Source organism: Nicotiana tabacum, chromosome 2, assembly GCF_000715075.1.
Source record: "Nicotiana tabacum cultivar K326 chromosome 2, ASM71507v2, whole genome shotgun sequence".
NCBI classification, from domain to species: domain Eukaryota; kingdom Viridiplantae; phylum Streptophyta; class Magnoliopsida; order Solanales; family Solanaceae; genus Nicotiana; species Nicotiana tabacum.
The window spans coordinates 67144961-67162626 of NC_134081.1; the positions used below are offsets into that span (position 1 = coordinate 67144961).

A 17666-nucleotide genomic window follows, 5' to 3' on the forward strand; every position below is an offset into this window, starting at 1 on the left:
CTCCAAAGCACTTCAGCTGCTAGTATGAACAATGTAGGTGAAAGATGATCCCCTTGTTTAACACCCCTTGAAGATTTAAAAAGGCCATTAGCCTGCCCATTCAAAAGAACTGAATATCAGTTATTAGACACCAACCTAAATATCATATCTACAAATACCTCTCCAAACTCCATCTGCCTCAAAACCTTTGTCAAGAACAACCATGAGACTCTATCATAAGCCTTTGCCATATCAAGTTTGATAACCACATTTTATGGCTTGCCTCTCTTTCTTATGTCTGTTATGATCTCCTGTGTTAGCAGAATATTTTTCACTATACTTCTTCCCTTGACAAAACCTTCCTGGTTAGGAGAGATTAGAGTAGACAGTAACTCAACTAACCTTTCATGGATCACTCTGGATATAATCTTGTTGGAAAAGTTGCTCAAGCTAATTGGCCTCGTGTCTAAAAATGTAGCCACATTCTTCTTCTTAGGTAACAACATAATATTTGTATGAGTGATGAACTTTTGAAGTTCTACACCGCAAAAGAATGCCATGACCATATTAAGCAGATCTTCACCAATAACCTCCTAGCAAGCCTGATAAAAATGTCTAGTGAATCCATCTGGACCACTAGCATTGTTACCATTCAATCCAAACATTGTTGCCTTGACCTCCACCATTGTTGGTTCTTCCCACAGCCTCTCATTTTGATCATCAAAAATCATTCTAGGAATATTTTGTATTATATCAAAGTTTGTTGGAATTCTTTCTTTTGTGAATTGAGCTTGAAAAAGGTCCACTGCCTTCCTAGCCATTTCAGCCCATGTTTCAATCCAATTACCATTGTTATCCAATATTTTGGATACCTGCAACCTTTTTCTTTTGCCTTTGACATGAGCATGAATTAAATTTGTGTTTCTATCCCCATACTTGAACCACTGCAAACCATCCTTTTGCCTCCAAAATTCTTCTTCTAAGTGATATAACCTTGTAAGATCAGCCTCAACCTTATGCAGCTTAGCTTTATTTTGAGTTGTTGGATTTAGTTCAAACTCCACCTCATGCACCTTAATGACATCCTCTAGTGCTGCAATTTGTTTAAATATGTATCCAAAAGTCTCTTTGCTCCAATCTGCCAGAGCTTTCTTTACATTCTTTAGCTTGTTTTGAAACATAATAAATGGATTCCCCACACTATGAGTTAACCAATTCTCCTTCACCACATTCAGGAAAGTCTCATGTTTTTTTCCAGAAATTTAGAAACTTGAAAGGTTTCTTAACCTGGACACTGTTAATGTTACAAGATAACAAGATAAGGGCATGATCAGAACCATATTTAATCAAATGCTCAACTTCCAGTGCTGAGAGTAGATCCTGAAATTGTTGATTAGCCAAGAATCTGTCAGGCCTCTTGAAAATGCAATCATCATCATACCTCCCATTCCATCATGTATATAGACTCTATTTGAAGCCCAAATCATACAATGCACATGTATCAACACAGTGCGCAAAGTCTTCTACTTCACTTGGGTATACTGGACGTCTACCATACTTCTCTTCTTCAGATAAGATAATATTGAAATAACCCCCTACAAGCCATGGTGATTCCATATCTGAGGTTAAATGATACATAGAATCCCACAATTCAATCCTCTCTATAGCATCACATTTAGCATACACTAATGTAACAATTATCTCCTAACTCAAACTTCTATGACACAACCTTAAAGTCATTTGTTGCTCCATATCCATCATGATTTCTACGTCTATTTCCTCATCTACAAAAGTCCAGATCTTACCATTCATGTCTGCAAAGGCAGAATGAATCCCTAGCTTTCTTCTATATTCCTCCAGCTTATTGATATCTTGCCAAGGTTCCATCAAACCAATGATATAGAAATTGCACTTCCTATGTAGGTTAATTAACCTTTGGAAAGATTTTTGTGTGTTCACAGACCTCACATTCCATACTAATGCATTATTCATAAGATCACTTGGAAGTTGAGAGCCCACTCATCTTTGGTTGTACCCTCATAGGGACAGTCTTCTCTTTGTGTTTCTTTGATTGTTTTCTAGCAGATTTATTTTTATCAACACTCCTAGGTGAGATGTCACCATCCCTAGCTGCTTGTTGAAAGTTGGCAGCAGTAGATTCTTCCTCAATATCCTCACCTAGTTCCTCTTGTTCGCATTTATCATTGTCAACCACCTGGAGTGCCATAAGATTTGGCTCATGCCTCTTAGCTATTATTCCCAACTCCTTTTGGCCTCTATGATTGATGAGCATACATTTTGCCAATACGCCGCTAGTAACACTGAATGTTTTCCCATCTAGAATCCCAGGATCATCCACTGCCAACCCTGCGATTTGGATTGCCTTGTTGTTTGCATTTGACTGCCTAGCTTCAGAAGCATAAGCTCATGTTGCTAGGTCAATTTGATCATGTGACTGTCTTGTAGCCTCCTTCAACACCAATGCATTCTTCTCCATAGTACCAAATGCCTCTTGCATCACCCTAAATTGAATATCATAAACTGATCCTAATGTAGGGTTTACTGTAGCACTTGCAGCAAACACTGTTCAATTGTTTCCATCTCCTTGCCTTCAGCTGTTTGATGAGTTGAATTCACTGTATCCTCTAATACCTTAGTACTAGCCTTCTCAACTTGAGCACCACTCAAAATTTTCACCGGAGCACCTCCGGCATCATCTACAACCTGAGCAGCATCCCTAGGGAATACTGTTACATTAGATTTGTTCCTAGCTGAAGCTCCACATGTTGATCCTTCAACAATATCAGCTTGTTTATGAGATATTTGAGCTTCTTTAACTAGTATAGTACCATGCTTCTTATTCAATTCTTTAGAAACCTCAACCCTAGATTTTTGGGCACTAGGGTTTACTATAGCAGGAGGAATTAGGTCAACTGTTTTTTCCTGCACTCCTCCAGTTTGTGCATGCATTCATGTATTGTTTTCTTCATTTTTTCTCTCCATAATCTCAACTCTATCACTCCACAATGGATATCCAGATGTTGCTTCCTTATCAGTTGCATTCACTTTGGTGGACTCTTCAAATATTTGTGAGGGAATTTCATGGCATGAATGATTAATTGTTACATTGAGTTGCCCTAATTCTTCTTTGTTTGTACCAAACCTTCTGTGTACCCATTCAATGGTCGACTTCTTTTTGTTAGCTTCTTCAATCCCAGAAAAAGTAGGATTAGGATTCTTTTATTTGGCAGCACTTGTACTCCCACCTTTCTTTGGACTAGAAGTCCCAATAGCAATAGGATTTGACTTGTTTTCCTTTCTTGCCTCAGCTTCACCATTGTTCAGTACCTTCTGCACTGCCTCCTTCTTTATCTTTATGGCTTCATCAATTTCTCCTTCCTTCGGTAATGCAAATTTGTTTTTTGTTTGAATTGGAGCCTTGGTTTTCTGCTCCACATTCTGAGTCTTTTTACAGTACCCTCATTGCTCTTCTTCTTGTCTTCCTTCCCAGCATGATCCTTCTTTGGCCTATTGTCCTTGACCTCTGTCCGCTTACCATTAGGATAACCAACTACTTTTTCACTAGTTAGCATTCTAATTGGTGGCTTAATATTATTTAGTTGCACCTGCTTCTTATCAGTAGCATCACTTTGAATTTGTGCCTCCGATTGAGTTTCCACAGTTGGTATAAGCTCTGGATATAGTCTTCTACATTCCTCTTCATTGTGACCTTGAAGCCTGCATTTCTTTCAATATTTGGGAATATAGTCATACTGCACCTTCACCCATTCAGTTCTAATCTCCCTAGTTGTCTCATTCTCTATGTCCATCCTTACCTTTTTAGGCAAATCAGATAGAAAATCCACTTTTACTTTGACTCTAGCACAACTAGGCCTAGTCTTGTTGATTGTGGCCATATCAAGATGCAATGCTTTACCAACTACTGAGGCTAATGAGAACAAAAACTCATTTACAAAATAAGTTGGTAATAGATTAGGGAATGAAATCCAAGTCATTGCTATAGGTGTTTCCTCACCAACTTTGAATTTAGCATCATAGATTTGAGGTCTCATCTCATATTGGTATTCATCTTTGGCTTTCACATAGTAAGCACTCTTTGAAGTAAGATTAACATAATATTCCAATAATGTAAGCCTGATCAACACATGCCTATCTCTAAGAAAACCCACATTGCACTCACCGTTTATCCCATATTGAGCAGGAATCAACCTACGCAGCTCCTGCAATTCTGGCCACTCATACAAAAATTTGCCAATGACAGCATATTACAATCCTTCAATGATGTTCGTGTGAGTAACTTCTGCTTCTGTCCATTTGATTAATGGCTGCCCATGTAGAAAAGTAACAGGTTTTATGGGGATAGGGGCAACAATGATCATATTAGGTTTTACGTGCATGATCGTATTTAATGCACTAAGTTTGAGAATATGTATGTAATCTAAGGGTCAGAGAATGATAGGGGTATTGTTTGAAGATGGTGTAGGGTTGTTAGGGGGGTGATCAGCCGGTAAAATAGGTTGGTCGTCGGCCGGCGAGGCCATAAGAGAGCTCATGAGTTTTTTTTCCCAGTCTTCGCAAAATCGCCTATCGCCAAAGCTCTAGGTCAAGAATCGTTGTCTTCTTCCCCTAAGTTCTGGGGGCGATATTTTATCTGCATCTTTATTGTTATATTCAGTGCTTTTTTATTAAATTATTCCATACACATATGCATGATTGGAGAGTTGATTATTGTGGAAAGTTGAGAATTTTGGCACTACGGACATTATGAGCGGATATTGATTATTCATAATTGATCATTGATTATGAAATAATGCAGCCGGAGTCAGGTAATTACCTATGTCACTTTGGGCCCTGTGAGCATAGGCACTCAGGTTTGGTGCTTAATTTGGACATGTGGTATGTGTCAGCCACATGAATATGTGTTGTGAGTAAGAATTGATCCCGAGCATGCATATTTAGGTATCTTGACTCATGTATCAAGTTTTTATGTGAGGATTGAGGTGTTGATATTTTATTTGATCTCCTTTATATGTAAAGCATGCTTTAACTTTGTATAAACTGTGTCTTGAGCTTTCATACTCATTTGATAATGCCATGCCTTATTTCGTATCTTATTTATGCTTTCATCTGATTATTTGGATTGCTAATGAGTGTTAGAGTTGACCCTTCGCCACTACTTCTTTGAGGATAGATACAGAGTACTGTTATTTTTGTACTCATAATAAGCTTCTGCATATTTTCGTGCCGGTTCTGAGGCTGGTATTAGTGGTATTCCTCCAGCAGAGTAGGAGATTTATTTGGGGACTTCGTGGTGAGCTATTTTACCTGATCTGACTCGCAGCACATGGAGTCCCTTTCCCTACTTAGCCATTTCTGTCTATTTATTTTCTTTTAGACATATGCTCTTATTCGGTTTAGACTGTTTACTCTTGTTAGATGCTTGTGACATTGTGGCACCGAGTTTGGGCATTGTTAGACAGTTGTGGTCCCATTTTAGATCCAATATTAGACATTTGTATTTATGATATTAGTTTTGAGACTTATTCCGCATTATTATCCTTATCATATCACTGTTAATGACTTAAAATTAGATTCTATTATTGTTGGCTTACTTAGCAAGCAGGATAGACACCATCACGATCAGAGGCGAATCCAGGAATTCGAGAAGATGGGTCCACCATTACTTCAAAGACAAACATTTACTTTCATGATATAAAGTTTTACAAAAACAACAGCTTTGGCTAGCAAAAATTATCCAATTACATTATCTTACAAATACATCATCAATTTACATTTGTATTCGACGAGCTTTTATATCTTGAAAGCAATCTATAATAGCATCATTACTTACAGTTGCAAATACCTTACGCTCTATATTGCAAACTAAACAACCATTCAAAAATTCATCACCAATGTTATTACGTAGATCGTTCTTTATGAGCTTCATTGAGGAGAATGCTCTTTCCACGCTTGTTGTAGCAACAAGTAAAATCAATACCAACTTCATAAGTAAATAAACAAGATATGAAGTTTGATTCAATTTTGTTTTGGCCATCACTATAGCAAGATCCTTAATTCCTTTCAAATTGAGAAATACGTTATCACACTTTCGAGCATAGACAATGAAACTATCAAGCTGGTAACTGAGATCCCGAAGCTCCCTATCACCAAACTCACTTGGATAATACTCGGCCAACTTCATTATTCTATCTTTGTCAAAATTAGTAAATGAATCATCCGGATTCAAACTAGCCATACCAAGGAGTAAGTCACTAGTCACTACATCAAAGTGATAATTGAGCTCTAGAAGTTAGAAATCAATAATAGCATAAAATACTTTCACACGAACAAGAATTTGGTTGGCCATTGTTTAACTTGATCAAGTATCTATCCATTTTGATGTTCGAAAAAGTTGTTCCTACAAAATCAAATACTCGCATTTATTCAATCTTAGACCATATCCATTTTATAAATTCAAATCAATCTTAATCATAACAAAAAATTCATGAAAAGGGGAATCACACCCATTTAGAATTCATTATTTAAAGGAAATCACACATTCATACCCCTTTCGCATTCAAATATAAGAGAATCATGAACACCTGCAAATTCATAATATAGTAGGGGAATCACATCCCTTCCAACTTACAATAAAATAAAATGAAAATATATCAATTCGTCCGCAAAATATGTAATAATTTATCTTGATCAACTGAATGTCTCTGCGACTCTGCCCAAGTTCCGGATTTTGGAAGCAAGTTTCACAATGTAATCTGCCAAATGACACAAAATAAAGTATTATACTGGTTAATAGGATTCCAAAAATTATATAAACAATTAACCAAATAACTGAGATTAACAATAAAATAAGAAGTAAAAAATATACCTGCTTAAGGAGTACAAAAAACTTAGAAGATCCTTGAGAAAGAGAGCAAATAAGGATTGAAGAATCACTGGTAATAGAGATTCTAAGATACCATTCTGGAATTGCAAGATTATAGCGATGTGAATCGAGAGAAGACAGAGGATATGCTGATTTGGGGTTTAGAGTTTAGAACAAAATTAAAAGAGAGAGAGAGAGAGAGAGAGAGAGAGAGAGAGAGAGAGAGAGAGAGAGAGAGAGAGAGAGAGAGAGAGAGAGAGAGAGAAAATTGTGTGTTAATTTTTTGGCGTGAATTGGGATTGGGATTTGGGAGGAATATTGGATATTTGGGATTAAAAAACTAAAAAGAAATAATACACTGCTACCACCGTGCAAAACAAATAAAAGAGAGGAGAAAAATAATTGAGTATAAAAATTGAGACTCTTGACCAGTTGACCGCAAAAAAACTAAGAAAAGGCCCACTAGTGCACCTTTGACCTATTTTTTACCATGGGGCCAGCAAGTTATTAAGTGAATTATCTATATAATAAATCAAATTTTATGGGATTAGCATGGGGTCACCGGCACCACCATTTGTTAGGCAGATCCGCTTCTGATCACGATCTTTGATGGATTTTTGGGTCGTGACATAAGCATGTAATCCTCAATTTTTTGCACTAACAGGATTAAAGTATACTAATTATAAGGTGAAATGTAGCGAAAAAGCCATATTTCTAGCGTACCATCAACAAGTTGGACTTTTACAAAATAAATGTATCCCCCCAAAAAAGGTTAGCTGGCATCCGTGCATGCACCAAATTACACTAAAAATTATTATAGTTAGATGATAATTGAAGAGATGATACATAATAATTAGTCATAGATAAGTAATAAAACACTTATGTGAAATATAAGGATTAGTTCCTATAGAGATTCTCTTTGGTCTAATTTCACGCCTATGATGAAAGAGCAGTCAGCGTGCCGTAAAGTAAAGATTGAAAGAGTAGAAAAATTTACCTATAGAATATTCCGAAAGGGTAACCTACGCATTTAAAAAAAGACCTGGTATTTCGACTTGAGAAGCGACCAGTTGGTTCACCAAAATTCCAACCAAGCGTCACATATTCTCGAGATCCTAAGGGATCTAGTGCCCAACTATCAACTCCTCCCGAAAATGCATTATACTGGATGGAGTAAATATTTTGCATCACGGCATTAATTATGTTTGGTTTTTTCAACATTCTTGGTTAGAAAGTTTTTACATAGCTGTAAATATATAAATACTTTTTAAAAAGATAAAGAAGGAAAAATATCACTTTTAGTCTTTCAAGTATTGACAAACTCTAGTTGTTGGATATCATAATATTTGACTAAGCATATTTAACATTTAATTAATTAAGATATGCACTATTGGTCTTTTGCTTGTGTATTTTCACAAATTATATATCTTATTACATTATATAGTAATAAATTGAAAATTAATTATGCTTAGTCATATATTACAAGGACTAAAACTAAGATATGCTAATTATAATTAAGGTTATTTACATATAATTCAAATAACTCAGATATTTAACATGGTTAATGTCAAATATCAAAATGGAGTCATACTGGAAAAACAAAATTCACTGGCTAAAGAATTTTTAAATTTTTTAGATAGCCATCTAAAATGAGTTTTGAATTAAGGATAATATTTTCACTTACATTATTATAAAAATAATTATTATTGAAAAATAAAGTTTTAGAAACTGAAATTTTAAAAAAGAAATAATTTTTAAGAGATATCAACACACCAAATAAGAGTTCAAGTAGTAGTAAAAGAGTCAAGTTGTATCCAAAGAGTCATTTATAGTCTCAACATTTGATTGTTTTTCCGTAAATATGAGTTATTATTTTGCTTCATGACTATTTTTAGGATCCAATGACATCGGCGAGAATGGTATAAAAACGAAAAATAGAAGAAATTATTAAACTTTTTCATGTAGTGTTTTTTATTAATATTCAATGATTATCTATATTTACCGAGAAAGTTGAAATTTTAAGATTATTTACATATAATTCAAATAAATTAAATATTTGACATGATTAGTGTCTGCGCATCCGCGCGGGTGCTAATACTAGTTACATTATATAGTAATAAATTGAAAATTAACTATGCTTAGTCATATATTAGAAGGACCAAAACTAAGATATGCTAATTATAATTAAGGACCAAGAGTGTTATTATCCCAATCAAGGTTTAATGCCCTAATGTGCATAAAACTTACTCCAATAAGTTCATTTCTTTTACCAGGAAAAAAAGTACGTACTTGTCGAAGAGGGAAAAATCAAACACAACTTTTTATCCTTCGGACCTTCGCTACGGCGAGCAGAGTTTTGCTATGCAGAGTTTCATCCCGCTAGTGCTAGCTCCTCATTGAAGTTGTTGCTTCTTATTTTTCATGGAACGCGATTTTCTATCGGCACACATGCGTAATCCGCCACCAATATTTCGAGGCATGTTTTCGAGCCTTTATCCAGTGCCTAAAACCTGTTTGATGTTATGCCCCAATAAACCTCAATTGGGTAATATTTCCCTCTTTCCCTCTGTTCACTTTAACTGTTTCTCATGCGCTGCTCTACAAACAATTGAACCCAACTCCCCATCAGTTGAAAACCCAAAACTTCAATATTCTTTTGGGTCTAAAAGGTTGAGTAAAGAGTTGAAATATGGTGCTAAGGAGAGATTTTTTATTCTGAACAAGAAAAAGGGGGTTAAATGGTACTCTGAAATGCTCAAAGATTATGCTACTAAGTTATGTTTGAAGGAAGGTAAAGCTTTACATGGTGAAATCATTAGGAGTTGCATAGAACCCGATTCGCATTTATGGGTTTCTTTGATTAATTTTTATTCGAAATGTGGTGATTTAGCAATGGCGGGCAATGTGTTTGATTTAATTCCAGAGAGAGATGTTGTCTCTTGGACAGCACTGATAGCAGGGTTTATAGCTCAAGGGTATGGCAGTAAAGGTATTTGCTTATTTCGTGATATGAGGGGAGAAAATGTTAGGCCTAACGAGTTCACTTTGGCGACAGTTTTAAAGGGTTGTTCGATGTGTTTAGATTTGGAGTTTGGCAAACAACTACATGCCGAGGTTGTTAAAGTTGCTGGCTTTTCGGATATTTATGTTGGTTCTGCTCTTGTTGATTTGTATGCTAAATGTTGTGAATTGGAATCTGCTGTTAATGTGTTCTTTTCCATGCCCGAGCAGAATTCGGTGTCGTGGAATGCTTTACTTAACGGGTATGTGCAGGCTGGTCAAGGTGAGGAGGCTTTGAGATTGTTCTCGAAGATGTCAGATTCAGAGATGAGGTTTAATAATTATACTCTGTCTACTATTTTGAAGGGGTGTGCCAGTACACTAAATCTGAGAGCTGGCCGAGTTATCCATTCGTTGTTGGTCAAAATTGGGTGTGAACTTGATGATTTTACAAGCTGCAGTCTTGTAGATATGTATAACAAATGCGGTCTGCAAGATGATGCCCTGAAAGTGTTTTTGAGGACTAAAAATCCTGACACTGTGGCATGGACTGCAATGATCAGTGGATTTGATCAGCAAGGACAGAAGAGGGAAGCTGTTCAGCTATTTTGCTTGATGAGACATTCAGGTTTGAGGCCTAATCAGTTTACACTGGCTAGTCTTATTAGTGCTGCGGCTGATTCAGTGGACTTAATTTGTTGCAAAAGTATCCATGCTTGTGTTTACAAATTTGGTTTTGACTCAGAAGAGTGTGTCAGTAATGCATTGATTGCAATGTACATGAAATTTGGGTCAGCTTTTGATGGGCATCGTGTATTTTCTTCTACGAGTAATAGGGATATAATTTCGTGGAACTCCCTTTTGTCTGGGTTCCACGATAATGAAACTTCTTATGAAGGACCAAGAATCTTCAGGAACTTGCTTGTGGAAGGTTTGAGGCCAAATATGTACACGTTCATCAGCAATTTGAGATCTTGTGCAAGCCTCTTAGATGCCACTCTCGGGAAACAAGTGCATGCCCATGTAGTTAAAGCTAACCTTGGTGGTAATAAATATGTAGGAACTGCTCTGATTGATATGTATGCCAAGTGTGGGCATTTAGATGATGCAGAAGTGATCTTTTACAGATTGAGTGAAAAAGACATCTTCACTTGGACAGTTGTCATTACAGGTTATGTGCAGTCTGATCAAGGAGAAAAGGCTTTTCGATGCTTCAATCAGATGCTAAGGGAAGCTATTAAACCCAATGAGTTCACTCTTGCTAGCTGTCTGAGAGGTTGCTCTGGTATAGCGAGCCTAGACAATGGGCAGCAGTTGCATTCCCTGGTAATAAAGTCTGGGCAGTTCAATGATATGTATGTGGCTAGTGCATTAATTGACATGTACGCAAAATGTGGGTGTATCAACAATGCTGAGTCTCTATTTAAGAGCGTGGGATCCTGTGATACAGTGTTGTGGAACACAATTATATTTGCCTACTCCCAACACGGGCTAGATGACAAAGCATTGGAAGCATTTAGAACCATGTTAAGTGAAGGTACTCTGCCTGATCGGATTACCTTTATTTGTGTCCTTTCTGCCTGCAGCCATCTGGGCCTGGTCAAAGAAGGAAGAAGGCATTTTGACTCAATGAAAGTTGTGTTTGGTATCACTCCTTCGATTGAGCACTATGCTTGTATGGTTGATATCCTTGGCCGTGGAGGCAAATTTGATGATATGGAACACTTCATTGAGGGTATGGAGCTTGCTCCTAATGCCTTGATATGGGAGACTGTTCTTGGAGTCTGTAAAGCTCATGGAAATGTGGAATTGGCTGAGAAAGCTGCAAACATACTTTTCGAAATTGATCCAACAGCAGAGTCAAGCTATATATTGTTGTCCAATATATATGCTACAAAAGGGAGGTGGGCTGATGTTTCAAAGGTTAGAGCATTAATGTCCAGGCAGGGTATCAAAAAGGAACCTGGTTGTAGCTGGGTTAAGATTGATAATCAAGTTCATGTCTTCTTATCTCAGGATGCTTTGCATCCTAGGTTAAATGATATCCATAAAAAGTTAGAGGAGCTGGCTTCAAAAATTACTGCTGCAGGATATATTCCAAACACAAACTATGCACTTCATAATGTCTCTGACAAAGAAAAGATAGAAAACCTTTCACATCATAGTGAAAGGCTAGCTCTAGCTTTTGCTCTCATGAGCAGCAATAGAAATAGTACTGTCAGGATCTTTAAAAATCTGTGCATCTGTGGAGATTGCCATCAATTTATGAAGCTGGCGTCAATCGTAACAAACCGAGAAATAGTTATTCGTGACATTAACCGCTTCCACCACTTCTCTCATGGAATGTGCTCATGTAAGGACTATTGGTGATTATTGACTGGCTAACCCATCAGGCAACCACAGCTGCAACAGATCAATAGTGCTTAAATGAAGTTCTAAATGCAAGTCATGATAGTTCAATTTGAATATATTACTGAGGTGGCAAAGTAATGAGGTATTTACCAATCTTTAGTAGCGTTTCACTGTTATGCAGAGTATAAACTTCGATCTTTATTCATCTTTTTCTCCATGGATGTTGTCGTTATTCTTATATTCTTTCTTTCTTTTATTATTATTACCTTCTTCTTTCAACTTAGTCTGAAATATATGTTGACCCGGTGTTAACTTTGACTTGGTTTTTGCAGCTAATCACCAAGCTATGTTGAAGTAAGCATTTGATTGTGAATGTTTTATTTTCCTTTCTCAGTTTCTTGACGTGGGCTGTCCATTCCAATTCTTCCCAAGAAAAAAATTTCTTGTGTTTGTCGGAAGTACCAAGCTGTTTTAATTAAGTAGCTATTTTGATGCATTCTTTCTCCTAAAGTGACCAAAGTTCCTTGATCCTGAAAAGCTTCATTTGTTAGCTTCAGTCTCTGCCAAGGTTTTTTTTTCCTTGGACAATCTTTCTAATTCGAACACAGCTCTTTCTGTTACCTACAGGACTAATAGCTGGGTTAATAAGTTACCTGAAGGTACAACAACAAACCCAGTATAGTCCCAAAAGTGGGGAGAAGAGACAAATAGATCAAAAGGTTAATCAATCTCTGAGGACTGAAACTAGGTGTGTGAAACCTCTGATAAACTTATTGCAGAAGGTGAAGAAACTGCTCAAGTAAATCAGAGGTACTCACGTCTCCCCTTTCTCCTATTCCATGTTTGAGCTGTACTCAACTCACTTTGGTAGCTGCAACGATATGTGACCATTTCCTGCCATCCACATTGTTTAATTTTTGAAATGCCTCTGAATAAAGTTCTTTTTCTATCAGAAGGATGAAAAGAAGATCAACTGATATTTCTATATCATTAAATGTAGAAAACAATATCACCGGTAGGGAACTCCCAACTACATATTACACAAAAATTTGGCTAATAATGATTTTGAAATACTGCAATTCTTTTGAGAAGTAAAAAAAAAAAAAAATTGAGAAGAATACTGCAATTTGACAATTCATAAATTAATGCTTTTCGTATCTTCAAAAGATGAACAAGAGAGTTCCTACTCCCTGTTGTTATAGAGCTAGACGCGCTTTCACATCTTCTTAACCTTAGATGGCTGGAAAGGTCTTCCAGTAATGGAAAGAAATCCACCCAACTCCAGCTTCATGTATGGTTGCGTGATGCCATGGAGGGTAATCCTATTTCACCTCCTATAATCTTGATGGGAATTTGGATGAGCTTTGCTAAATAAAGAAGAATTGGTAGAGCTAAAGTCCAGGTGGTGATGGGCCAACATAACCTAGTTCACCATATTAAAAAAGCCAAAAGAAAAGCAGCTTATTAAAGGTTTCAAACTCAACTATGGTGAATAAACACAAGCATTGGAAATAAACAAAAAGTGTCCCTATAAGCACGTATGTTTAAACAGTTTGAACCTATTCTAAGATAAGATTCAACATATAGTTGCATCAAATATGGAATAGAAAAATAATCTTTCATATTACAATGGCTAAACCCAACAAGAACAAAAAAGAAGCGTTGGAATCGAGTTCTATTGACCAAACTGAAACCTCGTTCTAAGTCCTAAGAAAAGAAGTTTGCACTCGCTAACTCCCCTTCCTTTGCTCCACTGATACCAAAGATCAAAAAAACCGGATAGAAAGAAGGATTGGTTAGCGAGCAGTCAACCACTTGTTAAAAAGATCTTAGCATATTGTGAATAACCATATTCCATCATTTTTTAAGTGGGATGATCTGATTGGCTGTACTAGCTTAATATAAGCTATGCACTGTTCAATGCAAGAAAAGCCATGCAAATAACAGGCATAAGCTTGTCACATTTCTTTGTGTTGAACCCCATACTCCTACAACGAACGGGTTAGGTATAAGAAAAACTCAAAGGCTGTTCGGGTGAGGTCATTAGAAAGAAAACAAAGTTGACCATGTCACTGGAAGCAGACCATATTTTGCTTATCCTTTTATGTCTTGACTCTAGAGTTCAAGATTATGCAGTCAAATGGTTGCAATCAAGAATTGTCCCCATTTGATGGTGGATCTTTAAACATTTTTTGATGCTATAGTTAGAATCTGAAGTGATCGAGAGTCCATAAAGCCTGGTGGTGTTCTCTAGGCCTGTTTGTGAATTAGGCATAACACTAGCAATTTTTTCTTCCATATTTCTATTATTAGTCTTTTGCAACTTTTGTAGGGTCTGATTCTGAATGTTCGTGGCTTTGTGCATAGCTTTTATACGTGAATAGTTTGTACAAGCTGTTCTATGAAGAGCTGGTGTTATCTAGCTTCTTACATCTTGATGGGACTGCTATACAGATTGACTTTGCTACACCAAATAAGAGACTGAATGTCATGAACATCGTTTCAGTGTTGGAGTGTACTTCCAAGTCAAACCAAGCTTGGAGTATAGCAAATAGTAAGTGTCTGTTGTTGATAGAAGCATAGTGTTTAAAGAAAAGATGACCATAAGGTTGGACATCCCTCTTCCTATTAGCAACTTGTTCTTTTTAATCTGATTGGTTAAACCTTTCTAAATCCTCGTTTTAACCCACTTCTCCGGGATTCAAAGGCTCAGTTGTGAAGCATTATCATTCAAACAATTTAGTCTTAAAACATCACCTGATGAAATCAGCATGTTCAAGTATTCAGAAATCAACTGCAAATCTGAATCACCTGCTAGATCTTTTATATCAACGAGGCCTTAGAATCTCATTGGCTTCAATAGTTTGTCTACATCTGTATACTAGTTGAAATTTGCATAATCCATGTAGTTCATTGAAAAAAACTTCATTCAGTTTTTCCCTTATGAACAATTCTGTCATTCAAAATATATAGACTTCAAAATATATAGACTTTAATTTTCCCTCATTCCTCACGGCATAATTCTCTAGAATGAATGTCCTGAATCATCATTTACTTAACAGGTAGTCTTGATAATTTGGTTGATGCTATCTCCTACTTGGTTTTTTAATGGCATCAATTGTGTACAATGTGTTTTAATGAATTGAACAGAAGATGGTTATCAAAAAAATGAATTGAACAGAAGATGCTCGATTCCTTTACTCACAAACAGGTCTTGAGTTATGATGCTGTTTTATATAAACAAAATGATGCTGTTTTGTATAATAGGGAACCTTCTAGATTCATCAGATCATGCACGTATTATCATCAAACCTTGCATATTATTTTCCAACGGTACTATGTGAGAATTAGTCAAGACAAATTTTCCAACTTTTCCACAAAAATGAATACTTACTATCAAAAAGAGAAGCTGATTAATGAACTTTCCATGCTAATGCACCGGCAAAGTTGGGTCCTGGATTAAGTGAATTATTACGTACTTTTTTGTGACAATGGGTTAGGACTTCGGATAAATATATATGATTTTTTTAACTGCATTCACACCTCGAGCTAGAGGCTATTGATGGGCCCGCGCCTGCACCTGCTGCCTTCAATATAGATGTGCTCATGCTCAAAAGTCTTAAGAATTAATACCGAGTGAAAAGTGTGGGGGAAGAGGAAAAGGTTTAGAAAATTCAGCTAGTAGCTACTGAAAATTAGAGCATAACCTATCCAGGATATGCAGCTTTGTCTGTTTAAAATTCATAATTGTGATTCTTTTGAGCTCGCACAAAAATTGCTATTGTGCTAAATATGATTGATATGAGCTGTGAGCTTTAAAAAACTCTACAACAACAAATCCAGTGAAAAGCTTTAACAAACTCTGGTTTTCCAAAAAAAATTACCATTGAAATCTGTTCTTTAATTTTATTGTTTGAATTATGTTTTGTTCATTTTCTTTGTTTTTTCTTCTGTTCACAGGCTTATTTCTTCTCTCTCTGTGGCACTGTTTTTGCCGAGGGTCTGCCTTGAACCGTTGAAAAGGTAACTTTGCAGAGGAAAAAACAGAAATAGCAGATCATTAGGTTTTTCAAATTAGTAGAAGAGAAACAAGACTTGACCCTATCTGGGAAAGTTTCTTGCTAGTTATATGCAGTATTCTCTACACCAGGTTAATCGACCGATATTATATCACTCTGTTGCAGTAGGTCCAAATGATTTGTCTCAGAAAAGATCATCTGGGTGGGATATGTTCGAAATTAACTTGATTCAGAGATAATACGGTTGACTGATGAAAAATGCATGGAGAAAATAGGTGAATTTCATTGAGTCCCATGCCATAACATTAAATGTTTGGCTAGTACATTGTGACTATCAATAAATATTAATCTTGCATAGAATGATGCAACGGAAGCTTGTAAATTGACTTAATCACGTCTTCTTTACTTAGTATTTCTTGTTTGTTTTTCCCTCTTCTTTCTACTGTTGCTCTGCCCTAAACTCCTTTGGTTCTTCTCCAACTACTGATGCAAACTCTTTTTCTGGTTACTTTGCCTCTATTTTTCATTGTGATTTATTCTCAAGGCTTGTATTTTGATGTATAGGAGGTTCGGAGGTTCGTATCACATTGAATCTGCTCAGCTGCATGGGAAGAAGAGAGAGCAAAAGGATAGGCTAAAGAACCTTGCAAGTAAGTGGTCTTCTTTCTATTCTATGGCCTTCAACTACTTGCTAAGATTGGACTTGACCAACTCTATATGTACATGCCAGCTCTGTGCTTGATAGGCAGAGAATAGGAAAGAGGGAAGAAATGTCACCTCAATTTTAACTCTGGAGGGACCTGATCTACTGAATAGCTTCTAACAAGCTGGAAACAAGGGATAAAATTTGCAATTGGTTTACTCTCTGGTTGAACGCCTTCTGTTATTTGGTGCCAAAATCCATTAGCTATGCTGTTGTACCTCACAAGAAGACCAAGAGGGAGTCCCTCTTGCTTATCCCCATCTATCTCATATGAATCCTATTATATCTTCGGAAAGCATGAACTGATGATTAACCATGGTTTAAATACTCAGTTAGTTATCATGTTCTCTTATATGTGTAGATTACCAAATGTTTGATTTAGCCTAACTTGATGCAGCTGGTGTTGCTTAGAATGTTGTAAATCTCAGACGTAGGCAAAAGGCAACTGTAATGTAACACTGCATAACTGTTTTGAGTTTTTAACACATTTAAAGAAGTTTGTTGGTCCTTTTTGGCGTTTCGTTTTTAGGCATTGTTCTTTCTAAGTTTTTTTTTTTGCCATTTTCACTGTTTAACTGCATTGCATAAGTATATGTAACAAATTTTCTGGGTTGCTTTTATGGATGAAGTACCAGTGCTTTTCTAGGCTCAACGGCATATGCTGGCATGATGTAGATTTGATAAAGCAAAGGATTTGCCTAATTGTGGC

At 36.4% G+C, this 17666-nt stretch overlaps 2 protein-coding genes across 14 annotated transcripts; one reads left to right on the plus strand and one right to left on the minus strand.

Annotated features, from left to right (window-relative positions):
• Positions 1–572: 572 nt before the first annotated feature.
• LOC142166874 (uncharacterized) lies at positions 573–1866 on the minus strand. Its single transcript, XM_075226494.1, has 4 exons — positions 1785–1866; positions 1469–1664; positions 1267–1384; positions 573–1199 (listed from the first exon to the last, which is right to left on the minus strand). The coding sequence occupies exons 1-4, from the start codon at positions 1864–1866 to the stop codon at positions 573–575; spliced, it is 1023 nt and encodes a 340-aa protein (XP_075082595.1).
• A 7264-nt stretch (positions 1867–9130) lies between these two features.
• LOC107772424 (pentatricopeptide repeat-containing protein At2g03880, mitochondrial-like) lies at positions 9131–17465 on the plus strand. Of its 13 annotated transcripts, none has more exons than XM_075233702.1 (7): positions 9132–12377; positions 12568–12589; positions 12863–13045; positions 14690–14789; positions 16196–16258; positions 16819–16904; positions 16985–17465. In XM_075233702.1, the coding sequence occupies exon 1, from the start codon at positions 9305–9307 to the stop codon at positions 12251–12253; it is 2949 nt and encodes a 982-aa protein (XP_075089803.1). In that variant the 5' UTR covers positions 9132–9304; the 3' UTR covers positions 12254–12377; positions 12568–12589; positions 12863–13045; positions 14690–14789; positions 16196–16258; positions 16819–16904; positions 16985–17465. The 13 variants fall into 13 exon arrangements, with proteins under 13 accessions (XP_016447415.2, XP_016447419.2, XP_075089803.1 ...); XM_075233706.1 differs by lacking the exon at positions 12568–12589 and adding an exon at positions 16420–16529; XM_016591929.2 differs by lacking the exon at positions 12568–12589 and having other exon boundaries at positions 9131–12377; positions 12844–13045; positions 14568–14789.
• The last annotated feature ends 201 nt before the right edge of the window (positions 17466–17666 follow it).